Source organism: Acanthopagrus latus, chromosome 11 (assembly GCF_904848185.1).
Source record: "Acanthopagrus latus isolate v.2019 chromosome 11, fAcaLat1.1, whole genome shotgun sequence".
Lineage (NCBI taxonomy): Eukaryota > Metazoa > Chordata > Actinopteri > Spariformes > Sparidae > Acanthopagrus > Acanthopagrus latus.
In genome coordinates, this window is record NC_051049.1 from 27,144,807 (window position 1) to 27,163,396 (window position 18,590).

Here is an 18,590-nt window from a genome sequence, read left to right on the forward strand (position 1 = left end):
GCGTAACAGCCCACAGGCGCTCTGCATGTACACACTTCTTCATCAAGTAAACTCTCAGTTCTCAAAGATGAGCAGGGAGGAGACTGAACAGAGTTCCACGTGTATGTGTGCCTAAATCCATGTGATTTTCTTCTTCTCCTACTCCTACACGCTTTAACCTGTTCTGAGTCAATTAACCTGACTCAGAATAGGTGTGTAAAAACCACGTGCCCTCTACTGCCTCCAGCTGCTGCTTCCAACACGCCCACTCATCACAGACCACTCACATGCACATTTTCCTTCCAGTACTTTCTGTCAATTTAAGCTGTCTGGCGTGACTTGGAGATACACATCTGAAGAGGGGAACGTTTTCATTGCTAATTATGTAGGCATAGGTTTTGTGCGACAGATTGTCAGATATTCAGAAATGCCACGTTGACGCATGGCATGTGAATAAATAGGATGGTCATATCCTCTGTAGACTGCCTGGACGATGACCCCCTCTCCGCGCCATACGAAGAAATTCTGCCAACTTGTTTGGCGCCTCATTTCATGTCACTGAACCATTTCCTAGATTGTAGAAGGTTCCTCCTGGGACAGGAGAAACTCGTGCTAACCAAATGTGTTGTCGCTCCTCAGGCTGCAGTGATTTCACATCCTCCAGCCTTCAGTTCTCTCGCGGAGACTTTACAGTGTCAGAAAATTGCCACAGCGCTTGTATGAACTGCATGTGAAAACGTTAAACAATCCCAGCTGAAGAAATTACACCTACTGACATTGAGGATCCCAGAGTTGTTTGTGGTTCTGCTAGAACTGTGACACAGGTGCAGCAAAATTACCAAATATCTAGGAGTGTGACAAATTGCATTTTCCCTATAAAGCACCAGTGTGAAAGGGATGTCTGTAAAACTGCTGACAGGGCTCTTTGAACTTACTCTTCCATTATGAAGTTTTGCTCCTTAGTGGTTTTATATTTGTAAAACTGAGTAAAGTGTTTCAAAAAGTCCATGATGTCATCACAATGTAAAAAGAAGTGAAGCTAATCAACTGTTCTGGTGTATGCACCAGGTGGACAGTTCTCACTGGACTGAACGGCTTCACTGTCGAGTTTGAAATATATGCTGGAATACATTACAAAAAGACAGTAAATGTAGTTCTGCTTTATTCGTTTTTTTCACGCTCCCTTGTGAGTTTGACAAGTCGTAGGAGTGCAGCGCTAAATCCGAGCCCCAAAGGATGAACCCACACTTGACAGCAATTGTTTTGTTGCCAAGCCTCTCGTCACGTTTGAGCCTGTGCGGTCCTGTAACAATATTACGTACTCCATGTAAACCTTTTGCACCGAGCAATTACATAAATCCTCAGGTGTGTGTATAATTGAATAGGACCTGCTTACACTAGCATCACAATGGATTTTTTGCATGTCATGGGCGCCGGTGGGCACTGTAATGGGTAAACGCAATGTAGAGATACATTTGACAGATGACACTGGAACCAACTCATCATGCTTTATTTCAGGGGACATTATCACAACTCAGTTTCAGGCCCATAGCTCACAAAGTCATTGTCCTTTCCAGATTTACACAATGCAGTGGCCTAAATAATGCCTAATGTATTTTGTGTTTCCCAGTAGCCCCATAGCAAAGGCAAACAGTGTTTTTAATGTTATTCTGGATGACATTTAGTCATGTGCACTCTGTTCCCCTCTTTCATTCCTCTTTCTCTATATTTCAATATGTGTGTATATTTAATACCATTAGTGGGCTTCTTTCGCAGTACGGATTATCCTAACGTGCCTGTTTTTCTCCCTTTAGGTGACCGAAACAAGGACGGGCCCTCTCGGATGCAGTAACTATGACAACCTCGATTCTGTCAGCTCCGTTTTGGTTCAGAGCCCCGAAAACAAGATTCATTTGCAAGGTTGGCCATCCATAATTGAACTCCCCCAATTTTCTGATGGAATTGTCACAGTGTCTGTTCTCTGGCAAGCTTATAACTGCAGCACGAGAGTGTCAGAACAAATTTAGCTTCAATCACTCTTCTTCCTTTTTTTTGCCGTGCATGCTTGCAGAGTTCTGAAGTGAATCCCAGACAGTAATGATTCAGAACAAAAGTAGCAGAACTGCGCGGTAAAAATATAACTTTAAGTGAATCTTGGCATATTGCATGTGACGCCAAGCATATGTCAACGTGTCAAAATAAACAACAAACAGAGGAAATGAGTTCCGCCTTTCAGTGATTTACAGATCGAACAAACAACTGCCATAAACACCTTTTTCTGCAATAACTAAAGTACTTACTGCTCCCTCTTCATTCATCTGTGTGACATTCTCATGTTTTTGTCTTGTTTTTGTCCTCGCTGTAGGTCTTCAGGCCATACTGCCAGAGTACCTGAGGGCCAGGTTTGTGCAGGCGGCTCTCAGCTACATCGGCTGTAATGAGGAGGGCCAGTTTGTGTGCAGGGACAATGACTGCTGGTGCCAGTGCGCCGTGGACTACCCACAGTGTAATTGCCCCGAGGTGGATCTGAGGGCTATGGAAGCCAGTTTGCTGAAAATCCGAGATTCCTGGAAAATGGCCAACCAAGACTTTGAGGAGTCAGGTCAGTGTTGTCTTGTTTTTTTTTTTTTGTTTTTTTTTCCCCATACCGACAGCAAATTAGACCCAACTGCTTGAGGAGCCCATGGGCACAGCAAACAAGGGACAATTGCATCCAATCCATGTGGTAGCAAAGCAGCATCTTGAAGGATTGTAAGAGAAACAACAGGAGCGGATCATTGCATGCCATGCCTGATGACACAGATGTGATGAATTTGGTGTCTCAGTGTTAGATACAGTCATGGCCTATATGTGTAAATTAAATTTGCACAACAAAACGTAAATGTAAAGCGCTTTTATCCTTTTACACTTTTATGTGCAAGACTTTTTAGTTCATAGCAATCAAAAATGAACCTAACATTATTGTCAGAATGTAAAGAAACAACAGTGTTATGTCAAAGACATATATGTACTGTTTTGCAGAAATAGCTGATGTTAGCGTGCTAAACAGCTAGCCACGGCCTGTCTTGTCTCATAATACAACTTTGTTGTTGTCTTTCAGCTGGAAGATGTATGCCAGGGGCTCGTTCGCTTCTTCCTCTGATTGATAAACTAAATAAATTCACATCATGTCAAAAAAAAGGAAACATTTTTACACCTCTTTTCCCCACCAGACAGAAAAAATCACCAATACACCATCCAAATTCAAGATTCTCTCTTTTACCTACTTAACTCATCATATGTAAAAAATACATATATTTCAAACTCAACATTAACTAATAAAAAGCTCACCAAAACCAATTTGATACATATTCGTTATAAATATTGCAAGTTACACCTTTATTAGCTCTGAACTTTGAGAGGTTTTGGTCTTAACTGAATCACACAATAATTGATGGACATGTTGCAGCTGATGCAATGACACATATTGCCAGTGAAAGGGCGTACCGTGTAGATAAGCATATTCTGTTTTACATGCGGTGGTGTTCTTCAGATTTCTTTCAGGGACTGTTTATAGGTAAGCTATTTGTTGGACAATCTGCTCAATTTAATGTTTGACAAATAAGGGTTCATCACATTGATGAAAAAATCCAGTAAATCCAATTCTGCCATAGAGGCAGGCCTTCCTATTGATCGGTAACATGCTCCACAGTGGACTAATACAGCAGGAGATATTAAAGGCATTGCTCAGCAGAAACGGCACTGAAAAATCTCTACTGGCTGACAGATTTGTCATCTCACAGTACACGTTTTCAGAACGTCTGAACCTTTTTTCTTTAGCATTCAAACAGTTCCCTTGTTTTGATCCTGCCTGTGTACAGAAATTGCACAGTGCAAATCTCACAGTCCTGGAAATGAAAGGACAGCATTTACAGTAATGTGACTGGGTCAGCAGTGATTCAGTCAAATGAAGTCTGTCACTCCCAGACACGGACCACAGTTACTGTGACCTGTTACCAGCCTGTGATGTCATCGGTGATTTAATACCTTTCTTCCTCCCTATTTTAACCAAATGAATTCTGTTCTCCAAATGAACCAAGTGAATTCTTTCAGACAAGCTTTTTGCAAGGTGATCTCATTGATGGAGCTCTGTCTAGTGACCGCTGACATTTATCTCACAGCTGCGCCCTCAGTGTATCGTGTATTTCGCTAAATGTTCCAACGTAGCTCTGCTTCTGTGTCCCCATCGTTACTGAAACTGTGAGTTTCAGTCATTTCAGAGCCTTGCCTGAAGCTGTTCTTTGTGCACCTTGCTGGTGTTATTACTAGCTACATGCTTCTGCACTAAGGGCAACTTGATTAGCACTCAGCTGGCAATAACTTAAGCAGCAAGGTGCCCTGGGAGCCGCAGTTGCAGTCCTGTATTAAGTAAAGAAAAATACGGTTCCCTTGAAACCCCCGGGGATCCACTTGTATTTTTAATCTAATGGAGAACAACTAATATCAGCAGCAGAGCAGAGGGATTAATAATCATGACGGAGTGTTAAATGAGGTTTCCACAGTCAGCTGATGGCCAGCATGACTTGCACTGACCTTCCACTGAGTGCGGAATGCTTTAATTAGGAAACCGTACACTCCGTTGCTGGATATTGTAACTTTCTTTACTGCTTTAGGCTAATTATGTTTTCAGTGAGACAAATAATAGAGTAATGGACATATTAGTACAGTGAAATAGGCAAAGACCCCTTGACGAGAGGGTACACTGTGGGGATTTGGTTGGAATGCATTGCAATATTCAGCATTTTTTCCGTAAAAGAAAATACTCTTTGCTCAAAATTAACCCAACTAATAAGACACATAATGTATTAATTGTAATGCTCTAATATAGCAAGTGAAAAAAAAAAAAAAAAAGATCTCTTGACGAGCATCATCTCGCCCCCTGAAAATGTTATTTTCATGCCCAGAAAGTGTCTTTACTGGTGCTCCTCCAAATCTGACAGTGTCTGCTATTTTTGAAGCGCTGTTACCCTCCTGGGTTCAGCGGATGACAAGATAATAATGGTGGGTAGAGAGTTGGTTTCCAGGGATGAGGTATCGTTGTGTTGGTGATAAAATAATAGTGGTGTTCAGCAGCGACTTGCAGTTCCCATTTTCCACAGGATGCTCGGCACTATGAACGGGTTGAGTTACTGTTATAATGATATCTCTCCCAATCATTTAGATAAACACAGTTTACGAAAGTAACTATTTTACATTAAACACAACTAAAAAAAGATTTAACTGTTTATTTTCCTTATGAGGCACTCTAAAAAAAAAAAAAATGCCATGTTACCTAAGAGCCAGAGTTTGTTTGTAACATTCTGTTTCAATTGTGCCAAAGAGGAGAAAAAGAAGAGACGGATGCGGCTCAATCTGATTTCCCATTGTCCTTGAGCGCCCCCCTCTCCCAGTGGCTGAAACCCCCCCATGGAATGGGACAATCCCTCGAGACAGTCAAACTAAAGGGATGTCGCTATTGTTATGATGAAAAGTAGTATCAGTGGAACAACAGTGTTCTCATATAACCATTGTTTTGAAGTGTGGTTTGGAAGACCATGCAGCCCCAATTCTTTGCCCTCTATGTATACAGGTATTGGGAGACCCCTTCCCCTCGGCATGAGCATGCAAAGCAGAGGGTTAGGGCTAAGCGCTTAGGGCAGGGGGTGTATTGGGATTGGATCATTATCTCTATTAATATCCCAGGTTGCATTAGGATAAGGTAAGGATAGTCATATCAGACAGCGACTGGGTGACGTGCAGAGTAACGGGACCAAAAAAATAAAAAAAAGCGGCCTGATGCCGCTCCCTCGGCAACAGTCCCATTAATGAGCCTGTCTTAAAAAATGATTGCTACAGGCAGGCTACAGGAGGGACGCAAAAATTGGTTTTGGTCTTATCATTTCTAGGAATTTGTGTGTCAGGCAAATAAATACTAACAAGAGAGTTATTTGTAAATTTCTTATACAAATGAATGTGTAAAAGGCAATATCTTGACTGATGGAAGCTGCAGCATGTAGCCTCTCTCCTCAGGAGAACGTCTCTCATTTCAAAAATGTAGGCCAAGGGAAAGCTACCCCCAAATACCCCTTTTAATATATTTTATTACAAGCTGTTTAATCAACTTATTAATTTTTGTAATACACCTCGCATAATCACCAGGGAGGCCATAGACACAATTGGTTTTCTAATCAGACGCTGTGTTATCAAGATAGCATTAACTAATTACAAATCGTGGCGACATTTTATCGTCAGTGTTGCACTTGCATCGGTTTTCCATGCAGCCAATCATGATAACAATGCTGGTGGTATTGTTAGTGAACGCTTTGGAAATTTCATCTGTTTGCAGTGCATTGTGTGTGCAGACAGACAGACAGACAGACAGCAGCTCTGAGGACATTATCCTCTGTGCTCACTTGTCGATACTGTTTCCTTGCAGACAGACCCGGACCCGTATAAGCCCTGGAAAATCTGTTGGCTGTTCATTACTGGGGAAAAAAAAAAAAAAAAAAAATTCCCAATACTCATATTCTGCTCTGCTCCTCGGCATTAGCATATGTGTCAAACAATATCACTTCCAGTTTGCCCTGCGGCTCCTGAGCCCATGTGGCCCCAGCAAAGTGATTCTCTCATTTGGCCTGAGTAAATTGAGAGTTAGTTTGGCCTGTGTTGGAGGGGAAAAAAAAAAAAAATGTGTCTTCTTCGCTCATATTGCATTTCTCTCTGACTTCCAGATGAGTTTCAGAACTTCGTCCGGAGGCTTCCCACGTTCTACGCCCTGAACACGTCTGCCATTCAGTACTTCTGGAAAATGGAGCCAACCGTTCACCAGCGCTACAAACAGCTGGAGCTCAGCACCCAGCAGCTCCTGAGCAAAGCGCGACGCATCGTCAACAAGCTCTTCACCCTCAGCAAGAGGTGCCGAACTCAGCCCAAAATCATTATGCTGAGGGAGAGGTGAGAGGCTGATAAGTATTCTTGCTGACCTTTCTGCTGCTAGGGTTGTGGAGGAGTGTGTGTGTGTGTGTGTGTGTGTGTGTGTGTGTGTGTGTGTGTGTGTGTGTGTGTGTGTGTGTGAAAATGAACAGAAATTCCAAAGCCTGCAGCCACATCACAAGTCCTTTCAAGCAAGCTGTAAACGACAGCACTCATTTACTTTCTTCAGCCCACTGTGTGCGCAGCGCTTTGTTATCCCCCAACTAGGCATCATGCTAATAATGCACGCTATATATTAGCGCTTTGATATTCAACCGCGGTCCTTCTGGAGTGAGCTACAGTGTCACACCTGATGACTTGGCTGCTTTCCCAGCCGAGATCTCCTTACATCCAGGAAATCAGAGCTATCCTCCTGTGAAATTAGACTTTGCAGCGTTTTTTTTAACCCCTTTTTTAAAGAATACACTAAGTTTGTGAGATTGTCCTGTTGTTCAACTAGCCCATGATGAAAAAAACAAAAAAAAACTTTCATCATCATTGTCTATTTTTGTGTTTTTCAAAAAAAAATATTATATATATATATATATAAATCAGTCATATAGTGTGCAGAGTCTGAGCTTATGAAAAAGAAATGTGATTAAGTCAGTACAGCTGACACAGCCAGGTTTATTTTAGGAGCTATTTCAGGTGAGAAACCAAATATTCATCTTCTCCAATGTGATTCTTTTTTTTTTTTTTTTTCTTTGCTGCAGCTACAGTCTCCACTCGCCCACCTTCACTTCCTGTTAAATAAGGGAACATAATCCCTGTTCATTCAAACAGCACATTATTCTTTATACTAGAATTTTACCAGTCACCCAAAAAATACATCACCCCATACATACACGCAGGAGATGTACTGTTAACTCCAGAACTGTTAAAGAAAGTTCTCTTCTCTGCCTGTTCAACATCAGCAGTTGCTGAAGTTTCAGCATACAGCACAGTAACTACCGAGTCGCTCCGCGCTTTGATGGGATATTCAAGGATTTACAGCCCTTTTAAAGGTGCTAAAATGCCAAATTAGAATTCTCCTTATTCACTAATAGACTACACTGAGATTTCTTTCCGCCGGCGATATGGAAGAAAAGCGGCACTGATGAAAAATGCGCGTTTGTTCTCATGCAATATGTATTTTAAGGGCTTTCCTGTTTAGAGGCGCAAAATATAGGAGGGAGGGAATGGTAATACAAATAGCCGTTGCACTAGATTTATCACCATAGACTGACCACCGCTACAGAGGAAACTGCATCTGAAATTCAACATTGAGGAGAAGGAAGAGTAAAAATCTGCTGTGAGGTTTAATCGGACGCACGAGCGAGAGAGTCTACATCCTGAGAGAGAGATGCAGTTTGCTAAGATTCAAGACAAAAGATCAGCAATATAACACCCTGTTATCTATCACACAACTCTACCGTTATGTTTTTCCTGCATGACCCCCCCCTCTGCCCTCCTCCTGAGTCTTAATGGCTCACTGCAGCTCCAGCCTGGTGCAATATGACTGAAAGAGCCAGAAATACTCACTAAGTAGACTGTGATAATGTCTGTTTACACAGGTAATCTAGTCCAGGGGTCCATTTTTTCAAGGCTAAGCACCACTATACTATGCATACTGCAGGAACATGTAGCACAGCCTTCAGTGCCATGTATAGACAGGCGGTGGCTCATGTTAGCCATGGCAGCCTCGCCATCCTCAAATTCTCTGGTGGTTTCTGATGTGGAGGGTATGTCAGCGTCTCCTGCCTTGATATGTCACCAAACGATCCACCGTGGCTCACAATGGTGACTGCAGATTAATAACGCAGTAATGCGTAGTTAGCTGAATGGGTCGCAGTTATGAAGACAGTCACAGACCCGCTACAGAACAAGAATCTAGTCACAGGACTTCTAGCAGGTTTACCACCTACACACACTGACTACTCATAACTCAATCACTGATCTCAGGCTGCTTATCCACCATTTTTCTTAAGGGTGTGCCATATGGTCTGATATCTTTAGGTACGGCTGGTGCTTTTAATTTGAAGGAGTAATGCTGGTACAAGGCGCAAAGATCGACAGGCTCAGTAGATCGACAGGAGTGTCAGCACAGTAGAAGTGTGTCCTCCAAACAAATGGAAATGCACTTTTTGTTTGTTTTTAGCTCATTGCTAAGGATATAATACGAACCATCAGTTGGAAAGTTGGCCCATCATTCACCTGGGAAAAGCTACGTATAGCCTACTTTTTGAGGAACGATTACACGTCTCTTCCGACACAATAGTCCAGCCTCAGACGCTGCTTAGCAGCAATCTATGCAAGCAGGTGAACTGGTGGCAGGCCGCATTTACATCCGTCGTCTTTGTCAAAACCGAGCTAAATAAAGAAGCTGCACTGACGCAACGGATGTGCAGCCCTGACAGCAATTTGCAACCGGCTCAGTCGACATCCCCCTTTGTTTCTGAGCTCTCACCAAGTGCACCAGCAACACGCAAAGAAAAACCAGACGGTGAAATGAAAAGTGACTTGTCGGATATGCCAAGATGAATTGAAAACAAGTCACGTCCGCACACGCACCGGGTTTAATATTCAATATTTTTCCAGTGCTTCAGTATGTGGAGCAAACTCAGGGAGGGCAGTAAACGCATTAATGAGATAGTGGGTCTGATGAAAGTAAATACTTAAACTGGATCATTGGGATCCTGCTGTGATATAACCTGTTGCTCTCGAAGGATGTAAGAGGAGTCTGTCACTTTACATTAACAGGGTTGAAAGCAAAGCACTTAGAATAAGAGACGCCTTCCCTGCCTCGATTGAAATATTACATTTGACTCAATATCAAAGTCATTTAACTGCGCGACATCATGTATATTTCTAAGAATCTGCTACAAAATACATTTTTGACTGACTTTAACTAGCTTCAATGTTTTTTTTTTTTCCTTCTTGTTTTACAAACACACCAAAAAAATACAATGTTTTCCTGTTTTCAAGAGTGTATCTCCATATTTCATTGTGTGTAGTGACCTAGTTCACAGAGAACCCTGTAAAAGAAATATGCATTTACGTTATTGAATTATTCACGTACTGACGGTCTTTGATCACAGTCTTTGTCAGTTACGCACACACAAAAAAAATATGCTTTGTGACTTAACGCTGCAAATCCATTTCGCAGTTTCTATTGTAACTTTCTAGTCCAGCCTTTGAAGATGAGGACGGTATGTTTTTTCTCGGCTTTTGAGTCTGAGAGTACAAGGTGTCAGAACAGCAGTGATGGACGCACAACACAACTGATGGTTTTTTTTTTTTTTTTTTTTTTACTTTTTTTTTTTGTGGTTCGCCGAGTAAATATATATATATCCCTTTTAATGGAAAAAAAAATGTACTGTGTCTTCAGTGGAGTGAGACGGTAAGCTCACTAGTGAAAATTGAATCTGTGGCGGAGGGAGAAAGTTTGTGTGTGGCACTGATGTGTGTGGAATGAGCTGACAGACAATGAACAGATTGCAGAGTGAACACCCGGCTTCTCTTCGGCCCGTGCTGCACACTGCGTCTCCATGACAGTTTACATGTCCTGCTGATACAATGCGCTTTGTGAAGGCGGGACAGCTTCCTCTGTCTCGCTGTGCACAGCCTCCTCTCCGGAGGTGAGATATGCGCAAGTGACTCTGATGAGTTTTCGGAGGAGCTTTTGTGCTGCTAAACGCGTTAACGCGTTGCATCGACTGTGTTTTGACAAACTGGGACCAGATTTTAAATTTAATGATGCTAGAAAATGTATTTTTTTCTCGACTATTGTACGCTCGCTGTAACTTTGGGATATTGTGTTGGAGTGGCTCGCTGTTTTCAAGCTCTCAGATTTAAACTGACTTGCAGTGGACGAACACCGCAGCCAAAATGTTCTGTCGCCTTCAGATGCACTTATTACAAAAAAACAAACAAAGAAAAACACAGTCTGTTAAAGTACTAGACTCTTTTTTTCTTCCCATTTAGAGAGTGTACTTTGCTGTGTGCATGTTTTATTATTCACCTCAGTGTTTCTACTTCCACTGCTCAACAAAGGCAGTGAAAAGTCATTTTTGTTTCTGAGATTTTGGTCTATTTTGCTTCCATAACATGTCTTCTGTGCAAAGAAAATGTCCAGGCGATTATTTCAGTACACATCTCTGCTCTTGACATTACTGTGTGTTAGCTCATTCACGTTAGATCACCCCATATGCAAAATATAGACGTCTCAAAGCAACATAATGTAGAAATCGGCATTTCGTGCGATTTAGTGCCCCCCACAACACCGTTTGTCGCAAATGCAAATCCGAGGTGCGTAACAATTTGTGAATTGTTATGTGGGTGCTACAGACAAAACTAAATGCATCATTCCAGTGTTATGTGTTGGAAACATGTATGTTGAAGTGCATATAAATCCTACACTCTCACTGAAGTTACACAGAAATAATTGAAATCTCCATTTCAGAAGCACTTCCACTGACCAAACTGTACAGATTTATTTCCGATCCGTGTTCTGAGGGTTTTTAAAGGAGAGTGTTTTCATATTCTTTCTTTAGACTCAGACTTCCCAAAGGGAAATTCCCTTTTACAGCATCGTACACATCAGACAGACAGACAGACAGACAGACAGTACATACAAAATACATACAATTCAAACAATACCAAGCACCAATTACAATAATCACAATAATCCACACTTGATCCTGTTCATATAAATCATTTACAGTGTGATTTACATATAATTTTATCTCTAAATCATGACAGAAATAGATTTTTTTTTTAATCAATGTTAACAGCATTTTCAGATTTGTGGAGTGGTAAAACAGATCAACCTTTGACTCTAACATTTCAACAAAATAAAACTATTCATTTTGAACCTGACTTTAGCCAACGTTTAACCTTCTGTTCTGTAATTTAAATTGAATTAGCACATATTTAATCAGATAATGTCTGCAGATTCAAATATAAGAAAAACTTTAAACTTGTTATACAAAATGATGATTCATGTGAGTGATCAACTTAGTTTCATGCTTATACATATATTAGTTGTTTGTTTTCTCTTTCTATTCACTTTTAATATATTTACCATACAATGAGCACCTGCCTTGAAAAAAGTGTCCTGTGCACTTGCAATTGTAATATCATCATCACACTAACTTTGCCCTCTCTGTGCCACTCCTGTGATGATGATGATTGCCAAGAGCCCCGATTACAGTCTAAAAACGTGTCTCTTTTCAATTTATAATCAAACAAAAATTGCTTTTTGAATACATTGTAATAGATCAAACATGGTTCTATCAGATTACTTTCGGAAAAGTGCAGACACCTCTCCTACACTGAATATGCAGCAGTTTTCAAATCAGAGCGTTTCAAATGCACAGTCAGTCTTCCTCAGTTAAAGTTTCAGCTGCTCCAGTTCAGTTGGATTTATTACAAATGACTTTCATCTGCTCTCCTTTGGCGACAGTGCTGTGCACAATCACATACATTCAACATTCATCAATGTGTCTCATCAAACATTCGGTAAGAGAAAGTCAGCGAAAAACACTGCCTTAGAATTTATCCCTGTGTAGAAATGGGAAATGGTCCTCCAGATAATGTACTGAGGCAGACACTTGTTTTGAAATGTTGAAATATGCCTCGTATATTTGCTCCAAACCTGGTTTGTGAAGTTATGGAAAGAAACCTGGCATACTTTTAATAGCTTTGATCTAATATTCATCATGAAGTTTAAATTCCCTCTGCCGCACACACGGTAGCAGCCCAGCTATTATTTAGCCGAACAACTGTTTGGACAAATGCTGTTCGTTCCTTCAAAAAAAATATGCTTTGAATGTAAATTACTTATACATGCACCATTGTTTCCACTAAATTAATTTAGCAGCTGCACGCAAGCACAATAACAAAACTGCAAACTCTGCTCGAGAACAAAAGTGGATTCAGAAGTGTGACAGATGTGAAACAAAGGAAGTCAAAGACTGATTTATGACATTATATTCTTGTCATGCGGTCCATCTGTTTCTCTTTCACAAAATATCTCAGGAATTTTGATTTACCATTAGAGCTTTTGTCTTAGAATAAATAAAACATCCAGTAATTGTTATTTATATAGTCAAAGTCACTGGCTCTAAATCATTTCTTTACACGGGACTGAATCATGCATGAAAATGCCCTTTTTATGTGAATTATCCCGCTGTGACATTTATTATGTTAAATAGTGTTTCTTAAAGGCCCAGATGACAGATTTCCTTTACCAGGAGGTTTGCATGCTTTTACATTAGACACTATAGTTTACCAAAGTTAGAGCAGAATGGTTATTAAACATGAGAAGTGGCTCACTGGTTTAAACTGGTTGAGTCTGTGTTGGAAAAAAAAAAAAAAACTGATCAGAATCTGATTAAAGTTGTTTGCTGTTAGCTTATTGTACCTTTGTCAAAGCAGGAGCAGATGATCTCATCTTTCAGTGTTCAAACTTAAAGAGAAGTTCCTTAGTTATAAATGTACTGACTTTACACTTCAAGCTCGTCAAGGTAACTTTTTTTTAGAGGCAAAAAAGTGTGGACTGGGTTTAAATTCCTAGACGGAGTTGATCAAAATGTTCATGGTTTTGAATTGAGCGCTCAGACGTGGGCCTTGTTTGGCAGGCGTGACTCTCGGGAGAATGTGAAGCGGTGCAGAGCCGGGGAGAAGGGCTGACCTTTAGCCACGCCGCCCTCGTTCCCCATTGTTCGATCAGGAAGCGGATGAGGGAAATATTAGACCTCTGCCATGTTTTTTTTTTGTTTTTTTTTGTTTTGCCACTGACATTAAAAACAAATCGCAGGATTTCGTTTGCCAGCCTGAATCACATTTGGTAGATTTGAGTGCAGGATGTGTCATCAAACAAAAGTGTTCTAGTTAAACAGGAAGAGAAAAGAGGGAGGGGAATTTTAATATCAATACTCAATAAAGAGTATATGTATATATTATATTCCTACATTATCAATAGAGATAACTGAAAAATCAACACAAAGGACACAGGAATAAAACCCTGAAAAGATGTATAATTTATGTTTTCATTGGGTCTATCGTCAATATTTAGTCTCACGCATTTTATCTATCAGACTATATCTCTTCAGATAACTCAAAGTAGCTTCTGTGTGGTCATTCCCCGCATTCTTAAATGTATGTGTTTCTGAGCAAGACTGTCAAAATAGTTCTAATAATGTTAATGAGATGTGGTTATACCTACATGGATCTTACGTCCCGTTCTGTCTCTCTTGCAGGCCTTTCAGCTACTGGCTCAACTACATCCTCTCCATCATGTACTGCAGCGAGAACAACCACATCGGCTCCTACCTGGAGGAGACCAGGAGCTGCTCCTGCCCCTACGAGCACCCGCCCTGCCAGGGCGTGATCCCCTGCACGGTGGGCGAGGGCACCTCCTGCGCCTCCTGCTCCTACGAGAACCGCTCGCGCTGCGCCACCTGCAACCAGGGTTACATGCTGAGTCAGGGCGTGTGCCGCAACGAGGTGCCCGACTCCACTGACCACTACATTGGCTTCGAGACGGACCTGCAGGACATGGAGATGCGCTACCTTCTGCAGAAACGTGACAACCGCATCAGCATCCACGGGATCTTTGTCAGCAACGACGTCAGGCTGAATAACTGGTTCGACCCGTCATGGAGGAAGAGGATGCTGCTGACGCTGAAGAGCAACAAATACAAGTCAAATCATGTCCACATGCTCCTGGGGATGTCTCTACAGATCTGCCTTACCAAGAACAGCACTCTGGACCCCATGCTGTCTGTCTACATCAATCCGTTTGGGGGGAGCCACTCGGAGAGCTGGATCATGCCCATAGACCAGAACATTTACCCAGACTGGGAGAGGACTAAATTAGACCTTCCCTATGACTGTTATAACTGGACTTTGACGTTGGGAAACAAGTGGAAAACTTTTTTTGAGACAGTCCACTTTTACCTAAGGAGCCGCATCAGAGGGCCCTCAAGTAATGGAAATGGAACTGTGTATTATGAGCCCTTGGAGTACCTGGAACCGGGACGGAATCTAGGCTACATGAAGATCAACAGCATCCAGGTATATGGCTATAGTATGCACTTCGACCCGGAAGCGATCCAGGACCTGATTTTACAGCTAGACTACCCATATACTCAGGGATCGCAGGACTCGGCCCTGCTGCAGCTGCTGGAGATCCGGGATCGGGTCAACAGGCTCTCCCCGCCGGGAGCGCAGCCTCTGGACCTCTTCTCCTGTCTGCTGCGGCACCGGCTCAAACTGTCCACCACAGACGTTGCCAGGATCCAGGCAGCGCTGCAGACTTTCAGTGCCAAGCAGCCCAACTCAATGGAATACGAAACAACCAAATTATGTAGCTAATAAGTGGGCAGGCGGCCAGGTGCACAGATGGCGGAGCAGTTATCACACAGGCCTGATGATGGTTAAGAGCAATTCTGGAGCCTCGCAAGGGACATTTGGGGGACATTTTCATTGCCGTCATGGATCTCAAGAGTGCATTTGGGATTCTCATGTCAGCTTTTCGTATAAATTTGTACAACATTGTAGAATTAGGGAGGATTTCACCAGACTTGCCTCATAGCTTTGTTTCCTCTCCTGATGACAATAATGACTTTGACAGTTAATAAGATCAATTTAGAACTCTGCCACCGCCGACATGTTGCCAACGTGCTGACGTTTGTAGGTTGCACAAATCAAAGTCACTCATACATACATGAACAAAAAGCTTTTGCTGATGAAGTATTACCCGAGCAATGTAATCATCTCACAAATATAAACATTTCAGCACCAGCATGTGGTTTTGTTTGTACTTTTCTCATCATTTTTTTGTTTGTTTTGTCTTTTTTGCGGGTGCAAAAATGAACACAAATGCATTCTTTACTATCATGTGCATCATCTAGTCCTCCCCTTTGAACCGGGGACGTACATAATGGGCACCTCATTGTTTTTAGCTCTCCATACGACAGTAGACTCATCCCTGTTTTTAAACTCTATTACACATTTTTGTAAGAAATGACAAAAGCTCAACAAACGGTGAACCAGTAGATGCTGTGCGAGTTCAGATTTGCCGAGAAAACATGACACCACAATCACAATATATGTTACATGTGCTTTTATTTTTATAAATGCTGTTGTTTGTGAAACAAAAGTTACAAAAAACACTGTCTATAAAATGTATAATACAATTTGTTAATACACTAAATAAAATACATTTTTATGTGTGGTCTATAGACGGTGTACTTCTGTTTTTTGGTGACGCTGTTTTTAAAGTTTTTTTTTTTTTTTTTGTTTTTTTTTTTTTTAAGTTAAAGAGTGCATCACATTTTGGTGAACATCCAAAACACTTACTTACTATAATACTAATATAATAATACTTTTAATACTTATGAATACTTATACACTAATTATGATTATTGCCTTTTTTACCTGCTCTAACATGGCAAACCACTGGCGTGGAAACGCTCTTTGTCTTCTTCTTTGTTCGTTGATAAGCGAGCAAGCTTTGACGAAGATTTGACAAGTCCAGATTTTCCAGTCAATCAAAGCTGGCTGAAAAAGGTTACCTGGAGCTGCTCCTCAAAAGTACAGGCCGTTTAGAGGCTCTCCTTTTACTCTCCTGGTATTATGCAGGCTCACTGTCACTCGCGTCTCTGACACTTGAATAGAACTGAGCTTTTGTTATTATAATTATTATAATTAAACCTGTGCCTTTTTCTGCTATGACATGTCATAATGTCTGCCGTGAAAAAAAGCCGACAGTAGTTGACTTGCCTTTGTCATCGACAAGCATGAGACCGCAGCTGCCCACACTCTATAAGTATAGATGGAGGATAACAGAAGTGAGTTAGTAAGTAGTTTCAGTAATTTATGAATTAGAAATGTATGCGAGTTGAGGGAAAATGTTACTAACTGCAGACTTTGATAGGAATATTAACACCTCTGTAAGCAGTGTGCTGTTTGAGCGAGACTCAGGATTTGAACTTGAGTGTTCAGGATGTCTGTCCACCCACCATCCACCCTATTATGCCATCTGTGCAGAACAAGAGTGAAGAAACTGAAGCAGTACTCTGCAAAACAAATCGCAATGTGTTCAGGAATTAATTCATTAATTAATAGGAACGTCCCAATGTTCTTCTTTTCTTCTTTTTTATTGCCCCGCATCACAACTCGTGTCTCTTAATATTACATCTGACATGTAATTTTACCCAGATGATGATTAAATATGTTTCAGATGCACTGAAATGACAACTTGTTTTTTACCAGTCATGGTTCAAAAACATGTGGTTAAAACATCCCTACATAATGGATGAACCGGGAGATCTGCATTATGAATTTTTAAGGAGACTCCTCAAAGTGACGTGACGTGAACAGCTGGAAAGAGTACGCCTCACTCTGCTGGATATGTTGGAAGAGACTATGGAGACATTCAGCCCAGTAAAGAGTGACCAGTGGTGGAGGAGTCTGTGCCGTCACAACACATCCTCGGCCAAGGACAGAAACTGTCTGTCTTTAGGGAATATGAAACTAACAATGGACAGTTACAGATAAGCCTTTCATCAAGTTGCTGATGGGAATAACTGGAATGGACCTGAATGTTACGAATATGGCTCTTCGTTAAAGATAAATCAGGTTGAAGTTTAATGAGTCATAGACTTTTCCAACCTCAGTGTCGCCGTCAACTCGGCGTGCCAAAATACTTCTGCACAAGTGCATATTCCCACTTCTACACACACAAAATAGAGCAACTGTGCAACACTAGCAGACTAAGTACAGTATAGACAGGAATTATTTTTTTCTTTTTTTGCTTTTATCTGCTTCATGTTTGCGGATACCATAAATAGGATCGCCTCCGGATGTATTTGATAATATATGAATGTTATTGCTAGATAATTTACATTTTTCATATTTTTCTAAAGGTTTGACACATCGGAGGGGTTTATCACTAATCCAGCCAATGAGTTTTGCATATCTCCAAAAACCTGTTGTTTAAGCTGTTACATATTTAACAAATATATTTATGTAATTATATAAACCAAGTCATTACAAAACAATTCTAAGAAATGTGTGGGAAAAAGATATTAACATCAGAGGGGGTGCAAATGCATCAGTTTGGGCGGCTGCATTCGAGCTAATTTCATGTTGTAATGGAAAAAAAATGGAAAATGCAAAATTCAGCGGTTGATATTCAAGAGCTTTTCCACTCGCTTTCATCTCTAAAATTACACTTTTTTAGCACAGTTTTCTGAAAGCACATTGGACAGAAAAACACGATTTCTTGAGTGAAACTTTGCAGTAGTTTTCTTGGATAGCACTATAGAAGTCAGGAACCCCCCCCCCCCCCCCCCCCCCCCCCAAAAAGAAAAATATATATATAACTATATATATAACTATATATATATATATATATATATATATATATATATATATATATATATATATATATATTTGTATAGCCATTCCCTTTTTTGATGTGATAGGAACTTATAGAGAATTTCATGTACAGTATGTTGGGCAGTTTGTGCTACAACTGATCATCTTTGGCTGATTTTTAAGATATGTAGTCGTGCATACAGTGCTCCATCAGGAGACAGGAAGAGAATTTCTGGCCTTTGGATTTGTGCTGA

The 18,590-nt window shown here is 40.9% G+C and overlaps 1 protein-coding gene across 2 annotated transcripts in view; it reads left to right on the forward strand.

Moving 5' to 3' along the window:
• The window catches only part of LOC119028042 (BMP/retinoic acid-inducible neural-specific protein 3-like), a 52,968-nt gene extending 36,800 nt beyond the window's left edge, over window positions 1–16,168 (forward strand). For both annotated transcript variants that reach the window (XM_037113534.1, XM_037113535.1), the window contains exons 5-8: window positions 1,794–1,899; window positions 2,345–2,581; window positions 6,729–6,951; window positions 14,211–16,168. In XM_037113534.1, coding sequence (XP_036969429.1) covers window positions 1,794–1,899; window positions 2,345–2,581; window positions 6,729–6,951; window positions 14,211–15,327 — 1,683 coding nt within the window. In that variant the 3' untranslated portion in view covers window positions 15,328–16,168. The remainder of the gene's footprint in view (window positions 1–1,793; window positions 1,900–2,344; window positions 2,582–6,728; window positions 6,952–14,210) is intronic.
• The last annotated feature ends 2,422 nt before the right edge of the window (window positions 16,169–18,590 follow it).